The sequence below is a fragment of the Ranitomeya imitator genome, chromosome 2, assembly GCF_032444005.1.
Source record: "Ranitomeya imitator isolate aRanImi1 chromosome 2, aRanImi1.pri, whole genome shotgun sequence".
In the NCBI taxonomy this organism is placed as follows: domain Eukaryota; kingdom Metazoa; phylum Chordata; class Amphibia; order Anura; family Dendrobatidae; genus Ranitomeya; species Ranitomeya imitator.
Genome location: NC_091283.1, coordinates 631599538 through 631621527, shown reverse-complemented (window position 1 = coordinate 631621527; position 21990 = coordinate 631599538). Strand labels below are relative to the sequence as shown.

General features: G+C 42.1%; 1 protein-coding gene across 8 annotated transcripts in view; it reads right to left on the bottom strand.

The window, feature by feature from the left end:
• Positions 1–787: 787 nt before the first annotated feature.
• The window catches only part of SLC43A3 (solute carrier family 43 member 3), an 80080-nt gene continuing 58877 nt past the window's right edge, over positions 788–21990 (bottom strand). For 5 of the 8 annotated variants that reach the window (XM_069752609.1, XM_069752608.1, XM_069752610.1 and 2 more), the window contains 6 exons: positions 19204–19325; positions 15010–15159; positions 14113–14214; positions 3375–3558; positions 1302–1425; positions 980–1217 (listed from right to left, as the gene is read on the bottom strand). In XM_069752609.1, coding sequence (XP_069608710.1) covers positions 1113–1217; positions 1302–1425; positions 3375–3558; positions 14113–14214; positions 15010–15159; positions 19204–19325 — 787 coding nt within the window. In that variant the 3' untranslated portion in view covers positions 980–1112. Of the gene's footprint in view, positions 1218–1301; positions 1426–3374; positions 3559–14112; positions 14215–15009; positions 15160–19203; positions 19326–21990 lie in introns of all 8 variants that reach the window. The other 3 variants (XM_069752611.1, XM_069752606.1, XM_069752605.1) reach the window with 1 other exon arrangement.

Genomic DNA, 21990 nt, shown 5'->3' with positions numbered 1-21990 from the left:
GTGGGATCCTCCTAAGTCTTCTGTTGTAGCGTTTCATTGAAATGTCAATGGATAGTTTGCACTGAAACTGATGCACCCTGAGGCTGCAGGACAGCTTGAATTTCTTTCTAACTTGATTGGGACTCTCTGAACTCTCTGGACTATTCTGCATTGCAACCTTTCATCAATTTTTATCTGCCTTTCATGTCAAGGGAGATTAGCTACAGTGCCATGCGTTGTAAAATTCTTGATTATGTTGTGCACCATGGACAAAGGAACACCAAAATCTCTGGAGATGGACTTGTAAATTTGAGATTTTGATATTCTTCATTGTTCAACAATTTTGTTCATCAAACACTTATCTTCTCTTTCTGTTCTCCATGCTTACTGTGGTACACACAGACACATAATGCAAAGATTGAGTCAACTTCTCCCCCTTTTATCTGGTTTTAGGTGTGATATTCATATTGCCCACACCTGTTACTTGCCACAGGTGAGTTTGAACAAGCATTGCATGCTTGAATCAAAGTTGTTTACCCACAATTTTGGAAAACTGCCAATGATTTTGTCTGGACCATTTGTAGCGTTTTGTGAGTAATTCTGTCCAATTTGCCTTTTTTTCTCTCATTTTTTATAAAAAAAATAAATAAATATGAGTATAATAAAACATGTAATTAAAATAATTTTCTGTAAGAAACACTTAATTTTCAGGAACAACTTCAAGGGTGCTAATACTTCCAGCCATTACTGTATATGTACAGTACAAAATATTACAAAAAATTAAAGAGCAAAAAAAATTAGAAAAAAATAACATGTTACAGTATATATTTTATTTCATAATCCCATGTGGTTATTAGCTATAAAAATGTAGGCAGTCTTGTTTTATTGAATTCTTTGTAAAAACAGAATTTATAGTAACCTCCTATTCAGCACTGGAAAGTTTCAGTTTAAGCTTTTTTGAACTGCTTAGGTAATAAAATCTGCTTGACGTGTCTCATGTGGTACCTTTAAGGAATATTGGTTTATACTTTGTATTAACATATATAGTATATTTTTCTGAGATTTCGAAGTTCTTGTGATGAAGTAAAAACCAAGCTGATGAATTCTTTAAAACGCGATCACAGTTCTGACCATCATTCTGCCTGGTCCCTCAAATGTTGCTTTTGTCTCCAAACCCGAAAAACATTGATTGGATGACCAAACGTTAAGAGCATCAGGATCAATAGAGAAATATTAACCTAAAACAAGAAAAACCACACTTATAAGTGACAAATTATAGAACTGTTGAGAATACATCTTCCTGTGCATAACTGTTTACATACATAGAAAGAGTCTCCATGCAAATATGCTCGAATGATATAAAATGCTGGATATTGCAGCAGAGATATCACTGCAGATAGCGACATTATCAATCCGTATAGCTTTCCAAAGTGCCTGGGTGGGAACCTATGAGACAAAATTGATAAAGAGTTGCTTTTAAAAATTAAGGATGTAGACTATTGGTGTGTTTCCACTGGCCAACTCGTGGTCATTAAAGGAGTAACAGTCAGCTACATAGAAGCTGATCAGCGGCTATTTAATAGCCCGTTTACCATGGCGACCTCACATCTATGTGGACATAGTGATCCTAAATAGACTATTGTTGCTATCGTCAGCATACAGTGGGGAAAAAAAGTATTTAGTCAGCGACCAACTGTGCAAATTCTCTCACTTAAAAAGATCAGAGAGACCTGTAATTGACATCATAGGTAGACCACAACTATGAGAGTCAAAATTGAGAAAACAAATCCAGAAAATCACCTTGTCTGATTTGGCAAGATTTATTTTGCAAATTATGGTGGAAAATAAGTATTTGGTCATTAACAAAAGTTCATCTCAATATTTTGTTACATATCCTTTGTTTTCAATGACAGTGGTCAAAAGTTTTATGTAAGTCTTCACAAGGTTGGCACACAGTGTTGGTGGTATGTTGGTCCATTCCTCCATACAGATCTCCTCTAGAGCAGCGACGTTTTGGGCCTGTCACTGGGCAACACTGACTTTCAATTCCCTCCAAAGGTTTTCTATGGGGTTGAGATCTGGAGACTGGCTAGGCCACTCCAGGACCTTCATATGCTTTTTACGAAGCCACTCCTTTGTTGCCCTGGTGGTGTGCTTGGGATCATTATCATGCTGAAAGACCCATCCACGTTTCATCTTCAATGCCCTTGCTGATGGAAGGAGGTTTGCACTCAAAATCTCACGACACATGGCCCCATTCATTCTTTCATGTACACGGATCAGACGTCCTGGTCTCTTTGCAGAGAAACAGACCCAAAGCATGATGTTGCCACACCCACGTTTCACAGTACGTATGGTGTTCTTTGGATGCAACTCAACATTCTGTTTCCTCCAAACACAACGAGTTTTGTTTCTATCAAACAATTCTAGTTTGGTTTCATCAGACCATATGACATTCTCCCAATATTCTGGCACTTCAGGATCTGAGTCCCTGGTGGCGTAGTGTGTTACTGATGGTAGCCTTTGTTACGGTGGTCCCAGCTCTATGCAGGTCATTCATTAGGTCCCCCTGTGTGGTTTGGGGATTTTTGCTCACCGTTCTTGTGATCATTTTGACCCCATGGGGTGAGATCTTGTGTGGAACTCCAGATCAAGGGAGCTTATCATTGGTCTTGTATGTCTTCCATTTTCTTACTATTGCTCCCACAGTTGATTTCATCACACCAAGCTGCTTGCCTATTGCAGATCCAGTCTTCCCAGCCTGGTGCAGGGCTACAATTTTGTTTCTGGTGTCCTTCGACAGGTCTTTGGTCTTCACCGTAGTGGAGTTTGGAGTGTGACTGTTTGAGGTTGTGGACAGGTGTCTTTTACATTAATAACAAGTTCAATCAGGTGCCATTACTAGAGGTAATGAGTGAAGGACAGAGGAGCCTCTTAAAGGAGTTACAGGTCTGTGAGAGCCAGAAATCGTCCATGTTTTTAGGTGACCAAATACTTATTTATCACCATATTTTGCAAAATAAATCTTGCCAAATCAGACAAGGTGATTTTCTATATTTGTTTTCTCATTTTGACTCTCATAGTTGTGTTCTACCATTGATGTCAATAACAAGCCTCTCTCATCTTTTTAAGTGGGAGAACTTCCACAATTGGTCGCTGACTAAATACTTTTTTTTTCACCACTGTATGTCCTTAGTCAGGGACATAGAGGAAGTGAAATTCCAGAGTCCCAATGCAAAATTTGTAATAGGACGACCTATACCAGGTCATATTTATATAGCTGCCATCTCTGTATATGGAGAATAGGCCTTTGGGACCTGTGTGGTATCAGGGTCTAGGTTTATAATTACTTACATAGTAGTATGAAAAATATATTTCATTTGTTCAGTACTTACGCTATAGACAGAAAAGCAGCATTTCCTCCATACAAGAAGGAGCGGTTAATCACTTGGAAGATAAACGTTGGGTACAGTGCAGGAAGCTCAGAAATTGAGGCACAAAGTGAGAAGAGGATGCACTGGATTGAAGTGAGTAATAAAGACAGGACTGAAGACCGAAGGTCGTCTAGTGAGTCTGTAACTAAGAAATATAACACAGAAGTTGTAATAAAAGTTACTTTGAATAGATTTTTTTAAAGCAGAAGTTGAGGCCAATAAAGAAGTACGGAGGGTAGTCAGAGACACTGGGCTTCGCTAAGAAGAACGGGAGCAATTTTGGAATTTAAGAATAAAGGCCCCTTCACATTAAGCGACGCTGCAGCGATACCGACAACGATTCGGATCGCTGCAGCGTTGCTGTTTGGTCGCTGGAGAGCTGTCACACAGACCGCTCTCCAGCGACCAACGATGCCGGTAACCAGGGTAAACATCGGGTAACTAAGCGCAGGGCCGCGCTTAGTAACCCGATGTTTACCCTGGTTACCATGCTAAAAGTAAAAAAAAACAAACACTAGATACTTACCTACCGCTGTCTGTCCTCCAGCGCTGCGCTCTGCTTCTCTGCTCTCTTCCTGTACTGTCTGTGAGCCGGAAAGCAGAGCGGTGACGTCACCGCTCTGCTTTCCGGCTCACAGACAGTACAGGAGGAGAGCAGAGCACAGCGCCGGGGACAGACGGCTGTAGGTAAGTCTGTACTGTTTGTTTTTTTTTACTTTTAGCATGGTAACCAGGGTAAACATCGGGTTACTAAGCGCGGCCCTGCGCTTAGTTACCCGATGTTTACCCTGGTTACCAGTGAAGACATCGCTGGATCGGTGTCACACACGCCGATCCAGCGATGTCTCCAGGGAGTCCAGCGACGAAATAAAGTTCTGGACTTTGTTCAGCGACCAACGATCTCCCAGCAGGGGCCTGATCGTTGGTCGCTGTCACACATAACGATTTCATTAACGATATCGTTGCTACGTCACAAATAGCAACGATATCGTTAACAATATCGTTATGTGTGAAGGTACCTTAACACACTGCTTTTACAGTTCCTTGCACAAACTATTGGACAATGTGTCTTAATGATACTGCAGTTGCCAAGTTGTACTTTGCTTAAGTAGGTTGATGTGGTAATAAGTGCCCACTACAACCACTAAGGCCTTCTGAGTAAAGAGATATAAACTACCTCAACAGTTCTAGTGTTTGACACAAGTATATGTCAAACATATAGGTCGTGGAGTGGAGAGAGGCTAGAGCATCTAGTTGAACCTGCTACTGAAATGTGGTGGTGTGACTGGTTGGCTCTGCATGGAGAGTAGGTGGAGGATCCTTAGGACAGACCATCACTATTAGATCAATGGGTGTCCAATTCTCAGCATGCTCATCAATCAGCTGACGTGGTGGGGTTGTGGTTTTGTCATACCAAAAGTACAGACACAGTTCTGTATTTTTGTTAATAAGACTGAGTCCCATTTTTTCAGCTTATGTTGTTAAAAGGGAGTGGCTAACACGCACCATAGACCATCAAAGAAGCAGGGACTTGCAGAGACCGCACCAGGATGGGGTGAGTAGGACGGGGAGGGTGAGCCATGGACATTCACCTGTCCCCGTTCTACCACTACGGTGTGTCTTCCACATCCTCTGGCTGTGATGTTCAGGTCAGAGGACGCGATGACGTGTTTAGTGTGTGCCCTCTGCCTTAACAGTCACTGCAGAAACCCAGAAGACACAGCGGCGGTGGAACGGCGACAGGTGAATATCACAAGTGCCGGGGGCCTGAGCTAGCAGTGACATCGGCATCTGACCCCCATAGCGTGCCAGTGTCCCCGCTTGCTCGGGACCCCGGCACTCAGCACCCAGCAATGAGAGGTGAGTATGTAATTTTTTTTTTATCACAGCAGCATCATATGGGCATATTATGCTATGGAGCATCTTATGGGGCCATCAACCTTTATGGAGCATTATATGGGGCATATTATGCTAGGGATCATCTGATGGGGCCATCAACCTTTATGGAGTTGGCTTCGGGGTGCAGCCAAGCCCAAACACGTTCGGTCTCGCATGAGGGGTGTTCGCACTGGGATGCATTGAGAGTGTACTGGCCATCCCGCCTAATCGAAAAGTAGGGGCATGACTAATAGGCTGTGAACTAGACATTATGCAGTGCCATTGTGTGAACAATGCCCTATGTGGGCCTTTATTGTGCAATTGTATACTGGGCAGTCACCCCCTCCAGGAGTGGGTATGTGGAGAGTGGCTGTTGATCTGGTATTTTGCACCTGTGTTGCTAACATCTTGCTTTATGGGCTGGCTGCACCCTGCAGTGCATTTGTTCCAAGATCTGGGCAGGTAAGTGTTGCTGCCCTTTTCTCTGCTGTTAAAAATCAACCTTTATGGAGCAGCATATGGGGCATATTATTCTATGGAGCATCTTATAGGGCCATTAACCTTTATGCAGCAGCATATGGGGTACATTATTCTATGAAGCATCTTATGGGGCCATCAACTTTTATGGAGCATTATAAGGTGCATATTATTCTATGGAGCATCTTATGTGGCCATTATTAACCTTTGTGCAGCATTATATGGGGCATATTTTTGTATGGAGCATCTTATGGGGCCCATCATGAACTTTATGGAGCATTATATGGGACGTATTTTGTATGGAGCATCTTATGGGGCTCCTGATTCAATATGGATATTCAAAAAAATGTAACCTACTGATGTCTCAATCAATTTTACTTGTATTGGTATCTATTTTTATTTTTTAAATTTACCAGTAGCTGCTGCATTTCCCACCCTGGGCTTATACTCGAGTCAATAAATAAATTTTCCAGTTTTTTGTGGCAAAATTAGTGGTCTCGGCTTATACTCGGGACAGCTTATACTCGAGTACATACGGTATGTCCTTAAATCAGAGTCATGTCGCGCAAAATAGTTAATAAATGACATTTCCCACCTGCTACTTTACATCAGCACAATTTTTTAAAAATTTTTTCGTTAAGAAGTTATAAGAGTTAAAAGTTGACCAGCAATTTCTCATTTTTACAGCAAAATTTACAAAACCTTTTTTTTAGGGACCACATCACATTTGAAGTGACTTTAATGGGCCTATATGACATAAAATACCCCAAAGTGACACAATTCTAAAAACTGCACCCCTCAAGGTGCTCAAAACCACATTCAAGAAGTTTATTAACCCTTCAGGTGCTTCGCAGGAAATAATGGAATGTGTAAGAAAAAAATAAAAATGTAACTTTTTTTCACAAAAAATTTCCCTTAGACCCATTTTTTTTACTTTCACAAGTGTGAAAATGGACCCCAAAATTTGTTGTACAATTTCTCTTGCGAATATCCCATATGTGTGGAAAACCACTGTTTGGGCACACGACAGAGCTCAGAAGGTAATGAAAGCCATTTGACTTTTTGAATGTAACATTTTCTGGAATAATTAGCAGACGCCATGTTGCCCCTGATGTGCCTAAACAGTGGAAATCCCCCACAAGTGAAACTATTTTGGAAACTAGACCCCTTAGGGGACTTATCTAAATGTGTGGTGAGCACCTTGAACCCCCAGGTGCTTCATAGAAGTTTATAACGTTGAGCTGTGAAAATAAAAGTAAAAAATCACATTTTTCCAGCAAACAAGTTTTTAGCCACAAATTATGCATTTTCATAACAGGAGAAATTATACCGTACAATTTGTTGAGGAATTTCTACGGAGTATGACAATACCCAATATGTGGAGGAAAACTACTATTTATGTGCACTGCAGGGCTTGGAAGGAAAGGAGTGCCATTTGACTTTATGAATGCAAAATTTTCTGGAATAATTTACGGATGCTATTTCGTGTTTTGTGTGCCCCTGTTGTACCTAAACAGTGGAAACTCCCCGCAAGTGACACCATTTTGGAAACTAGACCCTCAGGGAACTTATGTAGATGTTTGATGAGCACCTTGAACCACCAGGTGCATCATAAAAGTTTATAACATTGAGTCGTAAACATAAAAAGATAACATTTTTCCAACAAAAATGTTTTGCATTTTCACAAGGGTAACAGGAGAAAATGGACCACAAAATTAGTTGTGCAATTTCTCCTGAGTACATTGATACCCCATATGTGGTAGAAAACTACTTTTGAGGCACAGTGTAAAGCTCAGAAGGGAAACAGCACCATATTGAAGTTTAGATTTAGCTGGACTGGTTTGTGGGTGCCATGTCACATTGGTAGAGCCCCTGAGGTGCCAGACCAGCAAGACCCTCCATAAGTGACCCCATTTTACCAACTGAACCTCTCAATTAATTCATATAGGGCTGCAGTGATCATATTGACACAACCGATGTACCGTATCTCAGAATTTTATACCATTGGGCAGTGAAGATAAAATAATTACATTTTTACCACCAAGATTTTTGTCAGCCCCTGTTTTTACATTTTGATACTGGGAAATGGGTTAAAATGGCACCAAAATTTGTCCTGCAATTTCTGTACAAATACCCCATATGAGGTTGTACAGTACTGCTTAGCCACACTGCGAGACTCTGGAGGGACAGAGCGCTATTTGCCTCCTGGATCGCAGATATTCCTAGAATAGTTTGTGGACTCCATATACAGCTCTGGGAAAAACTAAGACACCACCACATCAAAACCATGTCATGGGCAGCCCAATCTCCAGACCTGAACCCCATTGAAAACCTCTGAAATGTAATCAAGAGGATAATGGATAGTCACAAGCCATCAAACAAAGAAGACCGCTTAAATTTTTGCACCAGAAGCAGTGTGAAAGACTGGTGGAAAGCATGCCAAGATACATGAAAGCTGTGATAAAAAATCATGGTTATTCCACAAAATACTGATTTCTGAACTCTTCCTGAGTTAAAACATTAGTGTTGTTGTTTCAAAATGATTATAAACTTGTTTTCTTTGCATTATTTGAGGTCTGTTTTATTTTGACCATTTTTCTTTGCCAGAAAAAAAACTAAATTTATTGCTTGGAAATTCAGAGATATGTTGTCAGAAGTTTATAGAATAAAAGAACAATTTACATTTTACTGAAAAATATACCTATAAAGAGAAAAATCAGACAAACTGAACATTTTGCAGTGGTCTCTGTTATGATCCGGTGACCTTGGAGCCGCATGAAACTTTCTCTGGAGTAGGTGGAAACTGTACTGACCGCAAATCCTAAACTAACACCGAAACTAGAAGTAGCCGTGGGGTGTGCCTAACAAACCCTAGACACCTCGACACAGCCGGAGGACTAATTACCCCTATAGAAGGAAATAGGAATTCTACCCTGATTCAGAGCAGAACCCCAAAGGATAGGCAGCCCCCCACAAATATTGACTGTGAGTAGGAGAGGAAAGACACACGCAGGCAGAAAACAGGATTTAGCAAAAGAGGCCACTATAGCTAAATAGGAAAGGATAGGACAGAAGGCTAAGCGGTCAGTATTCAAACCCTTCCAAAAATATCCACAGCAGATAATACAAAAAATTCCACCATCTAACTAAAGACGTGGAACTCCTGAGGACCAATTCGCCACATCAGCGCCTTTCTTCGTCAAATCGGTCAAGGGTTTAACCTTGCTGGAGAAGTTAGCAATGAAACGGCGATAAAAATTTGCAAAACCCAAAAATTTCTGAAGGCTCTTCACGGATGTGGGTTGAATCCAATCATGCGGAGGTAGGGTATCGGACTTGGGCTCATCAAATAAATCCCGGTAATCAGACAAGAACTCAGGAACCTCAGAAGGGGTGGATGACAAAATAGTCAGAAATGGGACATCACCATGTACCCCCTGACAACCCCAGCTGGACACAGACATGGATTTCCAATCTAATACTGGATTATGGACTTGTAGCCATGGCAACCCCAACACGACCACATCATGCAGATTATGCAACACCAGAAAGCGAATAACCTCCTGATGTGCAGGAGCCATGCACATGGTCAGCTGGGTCCAGTACTGAGGCTTATTCTTGGCCAAAGGCGTAGCATCAATTCCTCTCAATGGAATAGGACACTGCAAGGGCTCCAAGAAAAACCCACAACGCCTAGCATACTCCAAGTCCATCAAATTCAGAGCAGTGCCTGAGTCCACAAATGCCATGACAGAATACGATGACAAAGAGCAGATCAAGGTAACAGACAGAAGAAATTTTGACTGTACCGTACCAATGGTGGCAGACCTAGCGAACCGCTTAGTGCGCTTAGGACAATCAGAGATAGCATGAGTGGAATCACCACAGTAGAAACACAGCCCATTCAGACGTCTGTGTTCTTGCCGTTCAACTCTGGTCAAAATCCTATCGCACTGCATAGGCTCACGTTTAAGCTCAGGTAATACCGCCAAATGGTGCACAGATTTACGCTCGCGCAAGCGTCGACCGATCTGAATGGCCAAAGACATAGACTCATTCAGACCAGCAGGCATAGGAAATCCCACCATGACATCCTTAAGGGCTTCAGAGAGACCTTTTCTGAAAATAGCTGCGAGCGCACCTTCATTCCACTGAGTGAGTACGGACCACTTTCTAAATTTCTGACAATATACCGCTATTTCATCCTGACCCTGACACAGAGCCAGCAAATTCTTCTCTGCCTGATCCACAGAATTAGGCTCATCGTACAGCAATCCGAGCGCCAGGAAAAATGCATCGATATTACTTAATGCAGGATCTCCTGACGCAAGAGAAAATGCCCAGTCCTGAGGGTCGCCACGCAAAAAAGAAATAACGATCCTAACTTGTTGAACTGGGTCACCAGAGGAGCGAGGTTTCAAAGCCAGAAATAGTTTACAATTATTTTTGAAACTCAGAAATTTAGTTCTATCTCCAAAAAACAAATCAGGAATAGGAATTCTCGGTTCTAACATAGAATTCTGAACCACAAAGTCTTGAATACTTTGTACTCTTGCCGTGAGCTGATCCACACATGAAGACAGTCCTTTAATGTCCATTGCTACACCTGTGTCCTGAACCACCCAAATGTCTAGGGGGAAAAAAAGGCAAAACACAGTGCAAAGAAAAAAAAATGGTCTGAGAACTTCTTTTTTCCCTCTATTGGGAATCAGTACTTTTGGCCTCCAGTACTGTTATGAAAGGTAATTCAGTACCACAATGGACATAGAGGTCAGAGCACATACAGTGACCTGGCAATAACCCAAAAAAACAAGAACGAGCTCTGAGACGTGGGAACTCTGTTGACCGCAATCCCTAATCCTCTCCAACCACACTAAAGGCAGCCGTGGATTGCGCCTAACGCTCCCTATGCAACTCGGCACGGCCTGAGAAACTAGCTAGCCTGAAGATAGAAAATAAGCCTACCTTGCCTCAGAGAAATACCCCAAAGGAAAAGGCAGCCCCCACATATAATGACTGTGAGTTAAGATGAAAAGACAAACGTAGAGATGAAATAGATTTAGCAAAGTGAGGCCCAACTTTCTGAACAGAGCAAGGATAGGAAAGGTAACTTTGCGGTCAACACAAAACCCTACAAAAACCACGCAAAGGGGGCAAAAAGACCCTCCGTACCGAACTAACGGCACGGAGGTACACCCTCTGCGTCCCAGAGCTTCCAGCAAGCAGAAAAAAACAAATTGACAAGCTGGACAGAAAAAAACAGCAAACAAATAGCAAAGAGGAACTTTGCTATGCAGAGCAGCAGGCCACAGGAATGATCCAGGAGGAAACAGGTCCAATACTAGAACATTCACTGGAGGCCAGGATCAAAGCACTAGGTGGAGTTAAATAGAGCAGCACCTAACGACTTCACCACATCACCTGAGGAAGGAAACTCAGAAGCCGCAGTACCACTTTCCTCCACCAACGGAAGCTCACAGAGAGAACCAGCCGAAGTACCACTTGTGACCACAGGAGGGAGCTCTGCCACAGAATTCACAACAGCACTGAATTCTAAAGCACACAGCATGTGTACCACAGAAACAAAACCAGACACTTATCTTTGCTGATTTGGCAGCAAGGCAGGAGGAACCAGACAGAGGTCCAACACCTCCCAACAACCATGGACAACTGGCAAGGACTAATGAATCCTGCACACCTAAATACCCCAGTCAGAACTGCAATCAGCAGATACACCTGACCAGGACTGCAACCCAGGGACAACTGCATTACCACCTACAACCACCAGAGGGAGCCCAAAAGCAGAATTCACAACATGTCTCTTAATTTTTGCCAGAGCTGTATAGAGCCCCTAAGCGCTAGAAGAGCAGAATCTATCATGTGACCCCATTTTGGAAATTATGCCCCTTTGGGAATTTGTCCACAGGTGTATTGATGATTTTGACTCCATGGGTTTTTCCAGAAAGAAGTTGTTAGGTGTCGAGTTCCCACCGCTGCACAGGGGAAATCTCGAACCATGTCCGCTGCGGTCTCCCATTCTCCTCCAGCCGCAGTGGAGTCTGCTCAGCAGAGATGCCGGTCCCAGCATCTGGCTCAGGCAGATACTGTGCGGCTGATAACTGCTGTTATTCCAGGCTCAGCCATCATAACCACTACCGATCAGCGGCGAGCAGGCACTCCTAGGACTAAGTCCTGCTTTTCTTCTTCTGAGCATGCCCAAGGGACGACCTCTCATTGGAGGTTGGGGGTCACATGCTCAGGTCCTGTAGAAGCTCCTATTGGACCACTAGGAAATTCCTGGAGAACTTCCGCTAAAAAAGGTTTTCATGGCCACACGGCCATGCGCTAGTATAAATCAGTTATTGTGTGTGTGTGTGTGGATGTATGCCTGTTCTGGGGAAAGCTCCAAATCATACCCATCCCTAGTGTTGATGACTGCTCGCGAATGTTGGAGCTATCTAGGTCCAGTTAGTGCCATCCAGCACCAGGCACAATCTATAGCGTCTAAATTTATTAAACACACATATTACAAAAATATACCAGCACTAAATGGCAAAAGGTATAAAGATATGCATATAATAATATGACAATACCCTAAAAGATAGGGGGAGAGTAAGGCAGGCTATATATCAGCGAAAAACCAAAAAAGGAGGAGACCACAATCCTAAGGGTCTGTATCACTATATACCGGATCACACCTAACTCCTCAAAAAAGAGACTAGATGGATAGTCTCCCTCAATACCATCACCCCAAAGGCCTTAACGATTTTTTGAGCTTTAAATCCTTTTTGTAGTTGGTAGTTTTAGCGCAAATTTTAACCTTTTATGTTTCATGTCTTTTAATTGTTAGTTTGTTCTTCCATATGTGGTTGTGTCTCCACCATTTAGTCTCTTTGTGCCCGCAGTGGGAGGTGTTCTTATGAGAAGTATGATGTGTATAACACCTCTGTTTATATTTCAATCTAGTTACAATAACATCACCATCTGTGATTGTGACCATGAAATAAATTTATACCTTTTTACATATTAGCACCTTCTTTATTCTCTATTGGTTTATGTTGGTAGCAGAAGGGATCACTTTGTGATCATATGTTCGGCTGGTTCACTGTAGTTGTTACAATCTATAGCGTCTATCTGCAGCGTTAGTCAGTGCGGAACCATGTGCAACCAGTGCCCTTTCCTATCCCTATTTGGGCGGTTAGTGGTGTCCGCCAGAGCAGCACTGCACGCACCCAGTGCGCTAAATCTATTTTGTATTTCCCTGGCACCGCAGTTACGGTGCCGAACGCAAGTGGTCTAGAGGTTCTCTAACCTCACACCTTGGGGCAGAGTTCTGTGACTCAATACTTGCATTTCCTCTGCTGTATTACGGTCCTGTGATGCAACAGGGTTCGCTTCATTCATAACGGGTGTAGCTAACCCGTGTGTGTTTTCATTATACTGCCATTTGCTGTCCGCCATTACCTAGCAGCAGGTATCACCCCTGCACGGTGGACCACAGGCTGCGAACGCACCTTATTCCATCTTTATATTTATTTGGTGTGTTCCGCCAGCCCTAACACAAGCAGTTAGTGGATGTTGCTGAGTGAAAATTGAAAACAGCCATTGTAGTGACCAGTACATTGTAGTGCCCAATATGTTATAGTGACCAGCTCATGCTTCTAGAGACATACACTTGTAAATTAGTCAGGCTCTCATTGTTACAGAAATGCCAAATATGTGGACACTAAATGTGGTTTAGACACACTGGGGCTCAGAAGGGAGGGGGCATTTGGATTTTGGAGACTGAATTTCTTTTGGGGGCAAGAAGCCATTTAGCTTTTCCATAGTCTTTGTGCTACCAGTAATGTGGAAGCCCCTTATATTTCCGTTAACAGATGATGGACCTGAGTGTGGACTTTGCTTTTTTTTGTGGATTGACTTGAAGTTTTTATTGGGAACATTTTACATAACATTTAGGATCACATTTTTCCATCTAAATCTCCAAATGACGTGACAGATGAAACCCTCAATGGATCCATTCACTATATGAGGCAGCAGAGTTATTCTGCACTCCATCTAGCCTCTATTCAGCGGTGTCCTTCATTTCAGAAATGCACAGAACTATGGTCACCCGTGCTTTTAGGCACACTGATAAAGAAGGACGCTGCTGGATCACAGGTCCTACGGCATCCACAGTGTCTCTATATGCCTCATTATAGGGGATCTTCCACCGGAGGTTATGTGTGAATCATGTATTTCAGAGATTTACATTGAAACCAGGGTGTAAGCCAACAGTGTAAAATCCCTTTGTCTATCCTTTTATTGGATTTGTTAATAATCAGGTTATGAAGAATGTCAATACCTTTATGTTTTCTTTTGTGTCTGTCCATTATGAGTCCATTCCAAGGAGCACACAAAACACCGAAAAACTGAGATATAGCAAAAACATTTGTATATTTACTCACTGAAAGAAAAAGTGCATAAAATTATTCTCACGTCACAAATATTCACACATCAAATATCTCTGAAATAATTCAGTTCATGTCAATTAGAAATTCCATAAACGTATCGGGAGCTTGAGCATCACACACTATATGTATATGGAAACGTGATGAGTGAAACTGAAATTCCAATTCGGCAGTTCTCTCCAACTTAAAAGAAAATTTTATTCACATAGAAGTTATTCAGTGCGAATGCATAGTGCTTATTACACTTATAAGGTCTCTCCAGACCCCAAAGTATAATAACTTAAGGTATAAAAACAGTGCATAAATTAAAACTTACATCACTGCTTCCCTGTCCAACCACCGTTGTAGCCCACCATCAGGTGCTCCTCTCCCTCTGGCCTCTTCTGTTCTTCAGTGCATGACATCGGCTTCAGGCATGTTCACTCTGCATTGGCAGCAAATGGTCATCCGATACCTCAAAGGTCAAATGCTGAAGTCCCAGCGCAGAATAAAGATGCCTGAAGAGAAGATCGCATGTTGGAGGAAAGGAGAGACTGGATAGGGCAGAAGATTGAATGGCAGGTGGTGAAGTATCAATTTATTTTTAAACCCCTTTCCAAGCTCTATAATTCAGCAAAATTGCATCCAACTGGGCACCAGTTTGCTGAATTTATACTTACAAAATCTAAAAAAAATTGGATTTAGGAAACTGAAAATTAAATTAAAATTTGAGGCTACTTCAAATCGACACAAAAAAAATCAACTATATCTATGACGTAGCCATAGCTTCTATTATAATGAATAATACAAACCTAGGTGTTGATCACCGTCACTTAGTCGTGTAATAGTGGGATTTAGGGTTCCAATGAATAAATAGTGCCTAAGTTGCATAAGTGAAAGCCAAATCAAATGCCACCAAAAAAGTGATGATCGGACACAACTCCAAAATGAGCTTTCATTCTCTGCAGAAAAAAAATAGATAATAGGTGCTGTAAAAGTTATATAGCATTTAACTATTCCAGTTTGTTGTCTATATTCCATGAATTAAAGAGGTTGTCTGAGACTTAGATATTGATGACCTCTCCATAGAATAAGTCAACAATATGAGATTGGTGAGGGTCTGAAAGGAGGAAACCCCCCCCCCATTCAGCTGATGTCTGATGTGGAACACCACAGCTCGGTACAGTGCTTATTGGCCGCACTGGTGGACACTGACGGGAGAGGGCCCCTGTGCAAGAACAGTATGAGGGCCATCTGCAGTCCAGTAGTTAATCATAATGCACAATTCTACCTGTTTTGGAAGTGGAAATGGATCCTCTTACCACAGGGCCTGTTTGGTTGCACAGATTGCACCAATGATATGTCTGCTCCTGAGTGGTCGCTGCTAAATACTGCAGCTTATCTCCCACTGATATCATAGCCTATCCTATGGATAGGTAAATAATATATAAGTTCTCGACAAGCTCTTTAATTTCTATTGAAAGGTCAAAATAATGCTTTCTGTCACTAAAGTGGAACACAAAAACTGCACACTAGGATGTGGCCACCCAACCCAAAATCTTAAATGAAATTTTTCTACTCATCACCTGAAGCTTAGAAAGAGCTGTCTGTGCTCCAGAAATTGCCTACATTTCTAACCAAGCAGCTCTTTGAAAGCAAAGTAAAACCTGCATCTTTGCGTTGAAGAGGGTGTTGGTGGTTCCTTGTATTCGTGTATTTTTACGTATTTAAGATGCAAGTACAAATGAAGATGCAAGCATGAGCACTTCCAGGGACAGTGGAGCACTCATCAATTCTCAGCCCTGAAGTGCCATGATCATGCTGCTAACATCACTGTAGCATGACGAGGTCTCCAGATCATACTGCTGACACCGTAAAAGTGTTGCGATGAAGACACAGGAGCAGAGAGAAAATAAGCACTATGTAGTGGGGCCAAAAATACAGGGGACTTTTACTATAAACTGGCAAGGAGCGATTTACAGAGTCAAGGACAGTATGTATGAATAAATGTTTAGCTCGTGCACTGAGCGATTGGCAGCCTGCTTCGACACGCCGATAGGCCAGCATCAACGCACATAAAAGAGTAACTAAATGTTTGGGAAAAATTTTACATGTTTATCTCCTGAGCTATGCACTTCTAAGAGGTTATTTGAGTGATCATTGGAAGTTTCAGTATTCAGACCCCATTGAATTGCCCAGAATTAAAGGGTCTAAAACATATAAAACATCTATTAATGGTTAAGTAACTTTTAATGCATAATAGTGCTCCTGCTTATATCTAATCAGCACTTTGGTTTGTGTATGGTGCACAGGGTGATAATAGCTTGTAACTAGTGATGAGTGAGCGTGCTCGCCACTCAATCACGCATCCTAGTTCCCGAGTACGTATAGAGTATCGCGGGTGCTCGACCGCCATGCTAGAGTCCCCACCCTGTATGTATGGAGGCTGACAGCCAATAAACATACGGGGATAACCACCATCTTCTTACCATTGTTAAGGGCATACTGGGAGTTGCCTGTTCATCTGATACATCTGTACATGGAGGGGGCTGATGCATCATTGCAATCTGTGACAATGGTGTAAGTGAACCCACTGCACCACTGGCTTAACCTGAAGGGTCATGACTAAGTGGCTACCTAATCTTCACTATAGCCTCTGAAGGTGAGGATAGGCTTGGGCCACAGTATATCCAAAAGGTGCCACTTCAGGGCAGTGCATGTACCTCTAGCAGCTGAGCAACTTGTCAAGGCAGTAATACAAGGTACATAGGGCACAGGCAGAGATGTAGTCAGACAGTCCGAGGTCAGGACAAGCAGCACAGGTTCAGGATACAAAGTCGAGGTCAGGAGTTGGGAGATCAGACAGAGCAGGTAGACAAGCCGGGTCTGTAACATTAGACAAATCAGGAGCACACCTTTACTTTAAGCTAGCAACAAACTGCTGACTAGAACCAAAGCTCAGGCAATCAGTGAAGGGAGGAGCTGCCTAATATATCCCCTGTTAGCAAGGAATAGGCCAGGGAAGCGAATAGCTGAAGGATACAGCAGGGATAAATTCCTGCAGAGACTGGCCGCACATCCCTATAACCAGGTGGAGACAGCAGTAAGATGTAGTAGTGTTGGGGAGTGCTGCAAGATGCCAACTTAGCAAGACGGCCTGACACAAGTAGAAGCCAAGCGGTTACCACAGTGACTATGACGGTGCTGTGATAGCATTCAAATTACCAGCGTAACACAATCGATCAGTGTAGTAAGCTAAGTATTTATGCTCTGGTGATGTAGTCATGCACTAATGATGGTTCTGATCATGTACTCTTGATGGCTCTAATGAAGTATTCATGTACTGAAGTGGTTCTGATGCTGTATTTGTGTACTGATGGTGGTTTTGGGGTTAAATTCATGTACTGATGGTTGTTCTGGTCATGTATTCAAGTACTGATGGTGGTTCTTCTAATGTATTCATGTACTGATGGTGGTTCTAGCTAGTGTTGTATTCATGCATTGATAGTAGTTCTGATGATGTATTCATGTACGAATGGTTGTTCAATAGTTTTGCCCACAGCTATCTTGTCTGAGTCTCCCATACACAGGATTGCCCACTCTGCCCTCTGCTGAGCACTCATTTCTTCTTTATTAGAGAGGTTACCAGACATCTATGGTGGTGGTGTATCTATTAGAAATCAAAATTATCTTAAGCACAAAATCAGATATAATGAATCCTTATATTCCCCTACATTCATCTCTTTGGGGATCCATTCACTTTGGACTTTTGACTGATCCTGCTGCTATCGCCAGGATCAGCCGATGTTAGTCTCACGTAAATAGGGAGCCTTAACTAGAATCTGATGGGTATAGATAGTTTTAGTTTCAATTACCATTAGAAGGTGTGAATATTTAAAGCATCTAGGGCAGCATGAACACGAAATATGGACCTGGTGCCTTCTGCAGTATAAGTAGCTACCATTTAATTTAATGTCCTACCCTATAAACATTTCTTTAGTCATCAAACAATTGAAACTGCTCAGCAAACAATTGTAGTAGCCAAGACTCCCTACTCGACAAAGCATCTAATATAGTCATGGAAACCGTGCTCTGTACTCGTGGGAAACTCTCAAACCAATCTGTCTAATGAGTGCTGTGTCTGGGTTGGCCAATAACCCTAGTTATGTTTCAAGGTATGGGATCTACATAAATGTGGCACTAAAAAGACAGGTTTCGTCATAAAATCAAATTTCCTAATGGCTCCACATGTTTGGTTTGGACATCCCAAGTCAAAAAATATTTTTAAAATTAGCCATTATGGTTGCTATAGGAGTGCCTCCCAGACACACAACTAGTTATGTACAGTGTCATGCACATTCTGATACAAGGTGTTATTAGTTATTTACATAAACTACTAATTGAATTGTTTGCAGTCAGTTGTGATGTTCTCTGCGTAATATTTGTTCAGTTGTCTAATTATGGGATAAGTGTAATCAAATTAGCCCAAGCCGTACCAAATTCTAATAAACTGATATGCTTTTTTCTAGATCTGTGAAAATGGATCTATTTGGCTATGTGCACACGCTCCGGATTTTGATGCGGATCCACAGCGGATTGTCCGCTGCGGATTCGCCGCAGTTTTCCATGAGTTTACAGTACCATGTAAACCTATGGAAAACAAAATCCGCAGTGTACATGGTGCGGAAAAAAACGCGCGGAAACGCTGCGTTGTTTATTTCGCATGTTAATTCTTTGTGTGGATTCAATAGGAATCCGCAGGTGGAATCTGCCCAAAAACTGTGAAAAAACCACGGTAAATCTGCAGTAATTCGGCAGTAAATCCACAGTGCGGATTTCCTGCGAATTTACCAAAATCAGTGCGGAAAAATCCGCACACCATTTCGCAACGTGTGCACATACCCTTAGGAATCCTCAGGAAACCTTTAATCCACAACCTGCACCAGTAGTTTGTGATAACATTAACCTTTTTATGGTTAATTGGTTGTTAAATTGATAACTCTTACCATGTTTTTCAAGACACTTTATACTAGTATTTATCTTCTCCTGACATCTCTCTCCATCATTTCTTCCTGATGAGAAGTGTAGTGATTTGCATGTTTTTGGATTGAGTTTTCCATAGCTTAACCTATGAAGAATACATTGGACGATTTAGAAACATGAGGGAGGTTATACTGTATATTTGGCTTTGACTTTCATTTTATCCAAGGGAGCTGGCCAAAGTTCACTGTGTTTGCGTACTACAGGTGTGTAAATCTTTCCAAGTTAACGGGACCCAAATGCTTTTTGCCTTCAAAAAGAAGTGAACTTTTCTAAAGTCAAGAGAGATAAGGTTGAACTAGGGCACTCTTGAATTACTGGCTTCTTGGTGCATCTCTGGACGGAAACAGTGCTAAGTGACAATCATTTTCTTCCCTACTTCCTGCAATAAGGAATGTTAGAAACGTATGAAAAATTGGTCTGAGTCTCCCTGCCGAGAGTCACACGAGTGTAATGCAAGTGTCATGCGAGTGTCATCAACATCGGCCCCCAGCCATCGGCTTTCCCTCTGCTGGTTAAGAGAATTATGCGGTAGCCCACGCCTTTTTTTTCAGAAAAAGAATCTTTTATTAAATACATGTACAGTTAGCTGCACACATGCTATACTAATTGTATTTGTCACAGACATTTGTATATCTACCTATTCTATTTATATTTACTGTATGTAATCCAGCTCTTCAATCCTGTCGGCTCCAGCTGTGATTTTACAGTACATGGCTGCTGAATTGCTGGCTTTTCTTCTATCTATCTATGTAATATAAATACATGTATATATATGTGTGTGTCAATGACATCTATATATATATATATACAGTGCCTACAAGTAGTATTCAACCCCCTGCAGATGTAGCAGGTTTACACATTTGGAATTAACTTGGCATTGTGACATTTGGACTGTAGATCAGCCTGGAAGTGTGAAATGCACTGCAGCAAAAAAGAATGTTATTTCTTTGTTTTGTTTTTTTTTAAATTGGGAAAAGTTTTTTCAGAGGGTCATTTATTATTCAACCTCTCAACCCACCAGAATTCTGTTTGGTTCCCCTAAAGTATTAAGAAGTAGTTCAGGCACAAAGAACAATGAGCTTCACATGTTTGGATTAATTATCTCTTTTTCCATCCTTTTCTGACTATTTAAGACCCTCCCCAAACTTGTGAACAGCACTCAAACATGGTCAACATGGGAAAGACAAAGGAGCATTCCAAGGCCATCAGAGACAAGATCGTGGAGGGTCACAAGGCTGGCAAGGGGTACAAAACCCTTTCCAAGGAGTTGGGCCTACCTGACTCCACTGTTGGGAGCATCATCCGGAAGTGGAAGGCTTATGGAACTACTGTTAGCCTTCCACGGCCTGTACAGCCTTTGAAAGTTTCCTCCCATGCCGAGGCCAGGCTTGTCCGAAGAGTCAAGGCTAACCCAAGGACAACAAGGAAGGAGCTCCGGGAAGATCTCATGGCAGTGGGGACATTGGTTTCAGTCAATACCATAAGTAACGTACTCCACCGCAATGGTCTCCGTTCCAGACGAGCCCGTAAGGTACCTATACTTTCAAAGCGTCATGTCAAGGCTCGTCTACAGTTTGCTCATGATCACTTGGAGGACTCTGAGACTGACTGGTTCAAGGTTCTCTGGTCTGATGAGACCAAGATCGAGATCTTTGGTGCCAACCACACACGTGACGTTTGGAGACTGGATGGCACTGCATACGACCCCAAGAATACCATCCCTACAGTCAAGCATGGTGGTGGCAGCATCATGCTGTGGGGCTGTTTCTCAGCCAAGGGGCCTGGCCATCTGGTCCGCATCCATGGGAAGATGGATAGCACGGCCTACCTGGAGATTTTGGCCAAGAACCTCCGCTCCTCCATCAACGATCTTAAGATGGGTCGTCATTTCATCTTCCAACAAGACAACGACCCAAATCACACAGCCAAGAAAACCAAGGCCTGGTTCAAGAGGCAAAAAATCAAAACTTGTGGAAGGAGCTCAAGATTAAAGTCCACATGAGACACCCAAAGAACCTAGATAACTTGGAGAAGATCTGCATGGAGGAGTGGGCCAAGATAACTCCAGAGACCTGTGCCGGCCTGATCAGGTCTTATAAAAGACGATTATTAGCTGTAATTGCAAACAAAGTTTATTCCACAAAATATTAAACCTAGGGGTTGAATACTAATTGACCCACACTTTTATGTTTAAAATTTATATAAATTTAACTGAGCAACAAAACTTTTTGGTTTGTAAGATTTATGCATCTGTTAATAAATCCTGCTCTTGTTTGAAGTTTGAAGGCTCTAACTTATTTGCATCTTATTAAACCTGCTAAATCTGCAGGGGGTTGAATACTACTTGTAGGCACTGTATATATATATATATATATATATATATATATATATATATGTATGTATTCTATGTGTATATATATCCTACTGTATCTATTCTATTCTAACCTGTCACTCTGTGATTTTACTGTATGAGGCAGATGAATTGCTGGCTTTTCAAAGGACACTGATGTGTAAAAGGCGGACGGCACTTGCATGGTCCGAAGTGCTGTGTGATTTTTTTCTCACACCCATAGGCTTGCATTGGTGAGTCTCGGCCGAGTCTTGGTGACAAGCGATTTTACATGCACGTTGAATACGGCTGAGAAAAAAGTTGATGTGAGCCACCCCATAGATTAACACTGGTCCGAGTGCTGTGCAATGTTTTCTCACATATCAGTCACCTGTATTCTACAGCTGTGAATAAAGTGCCT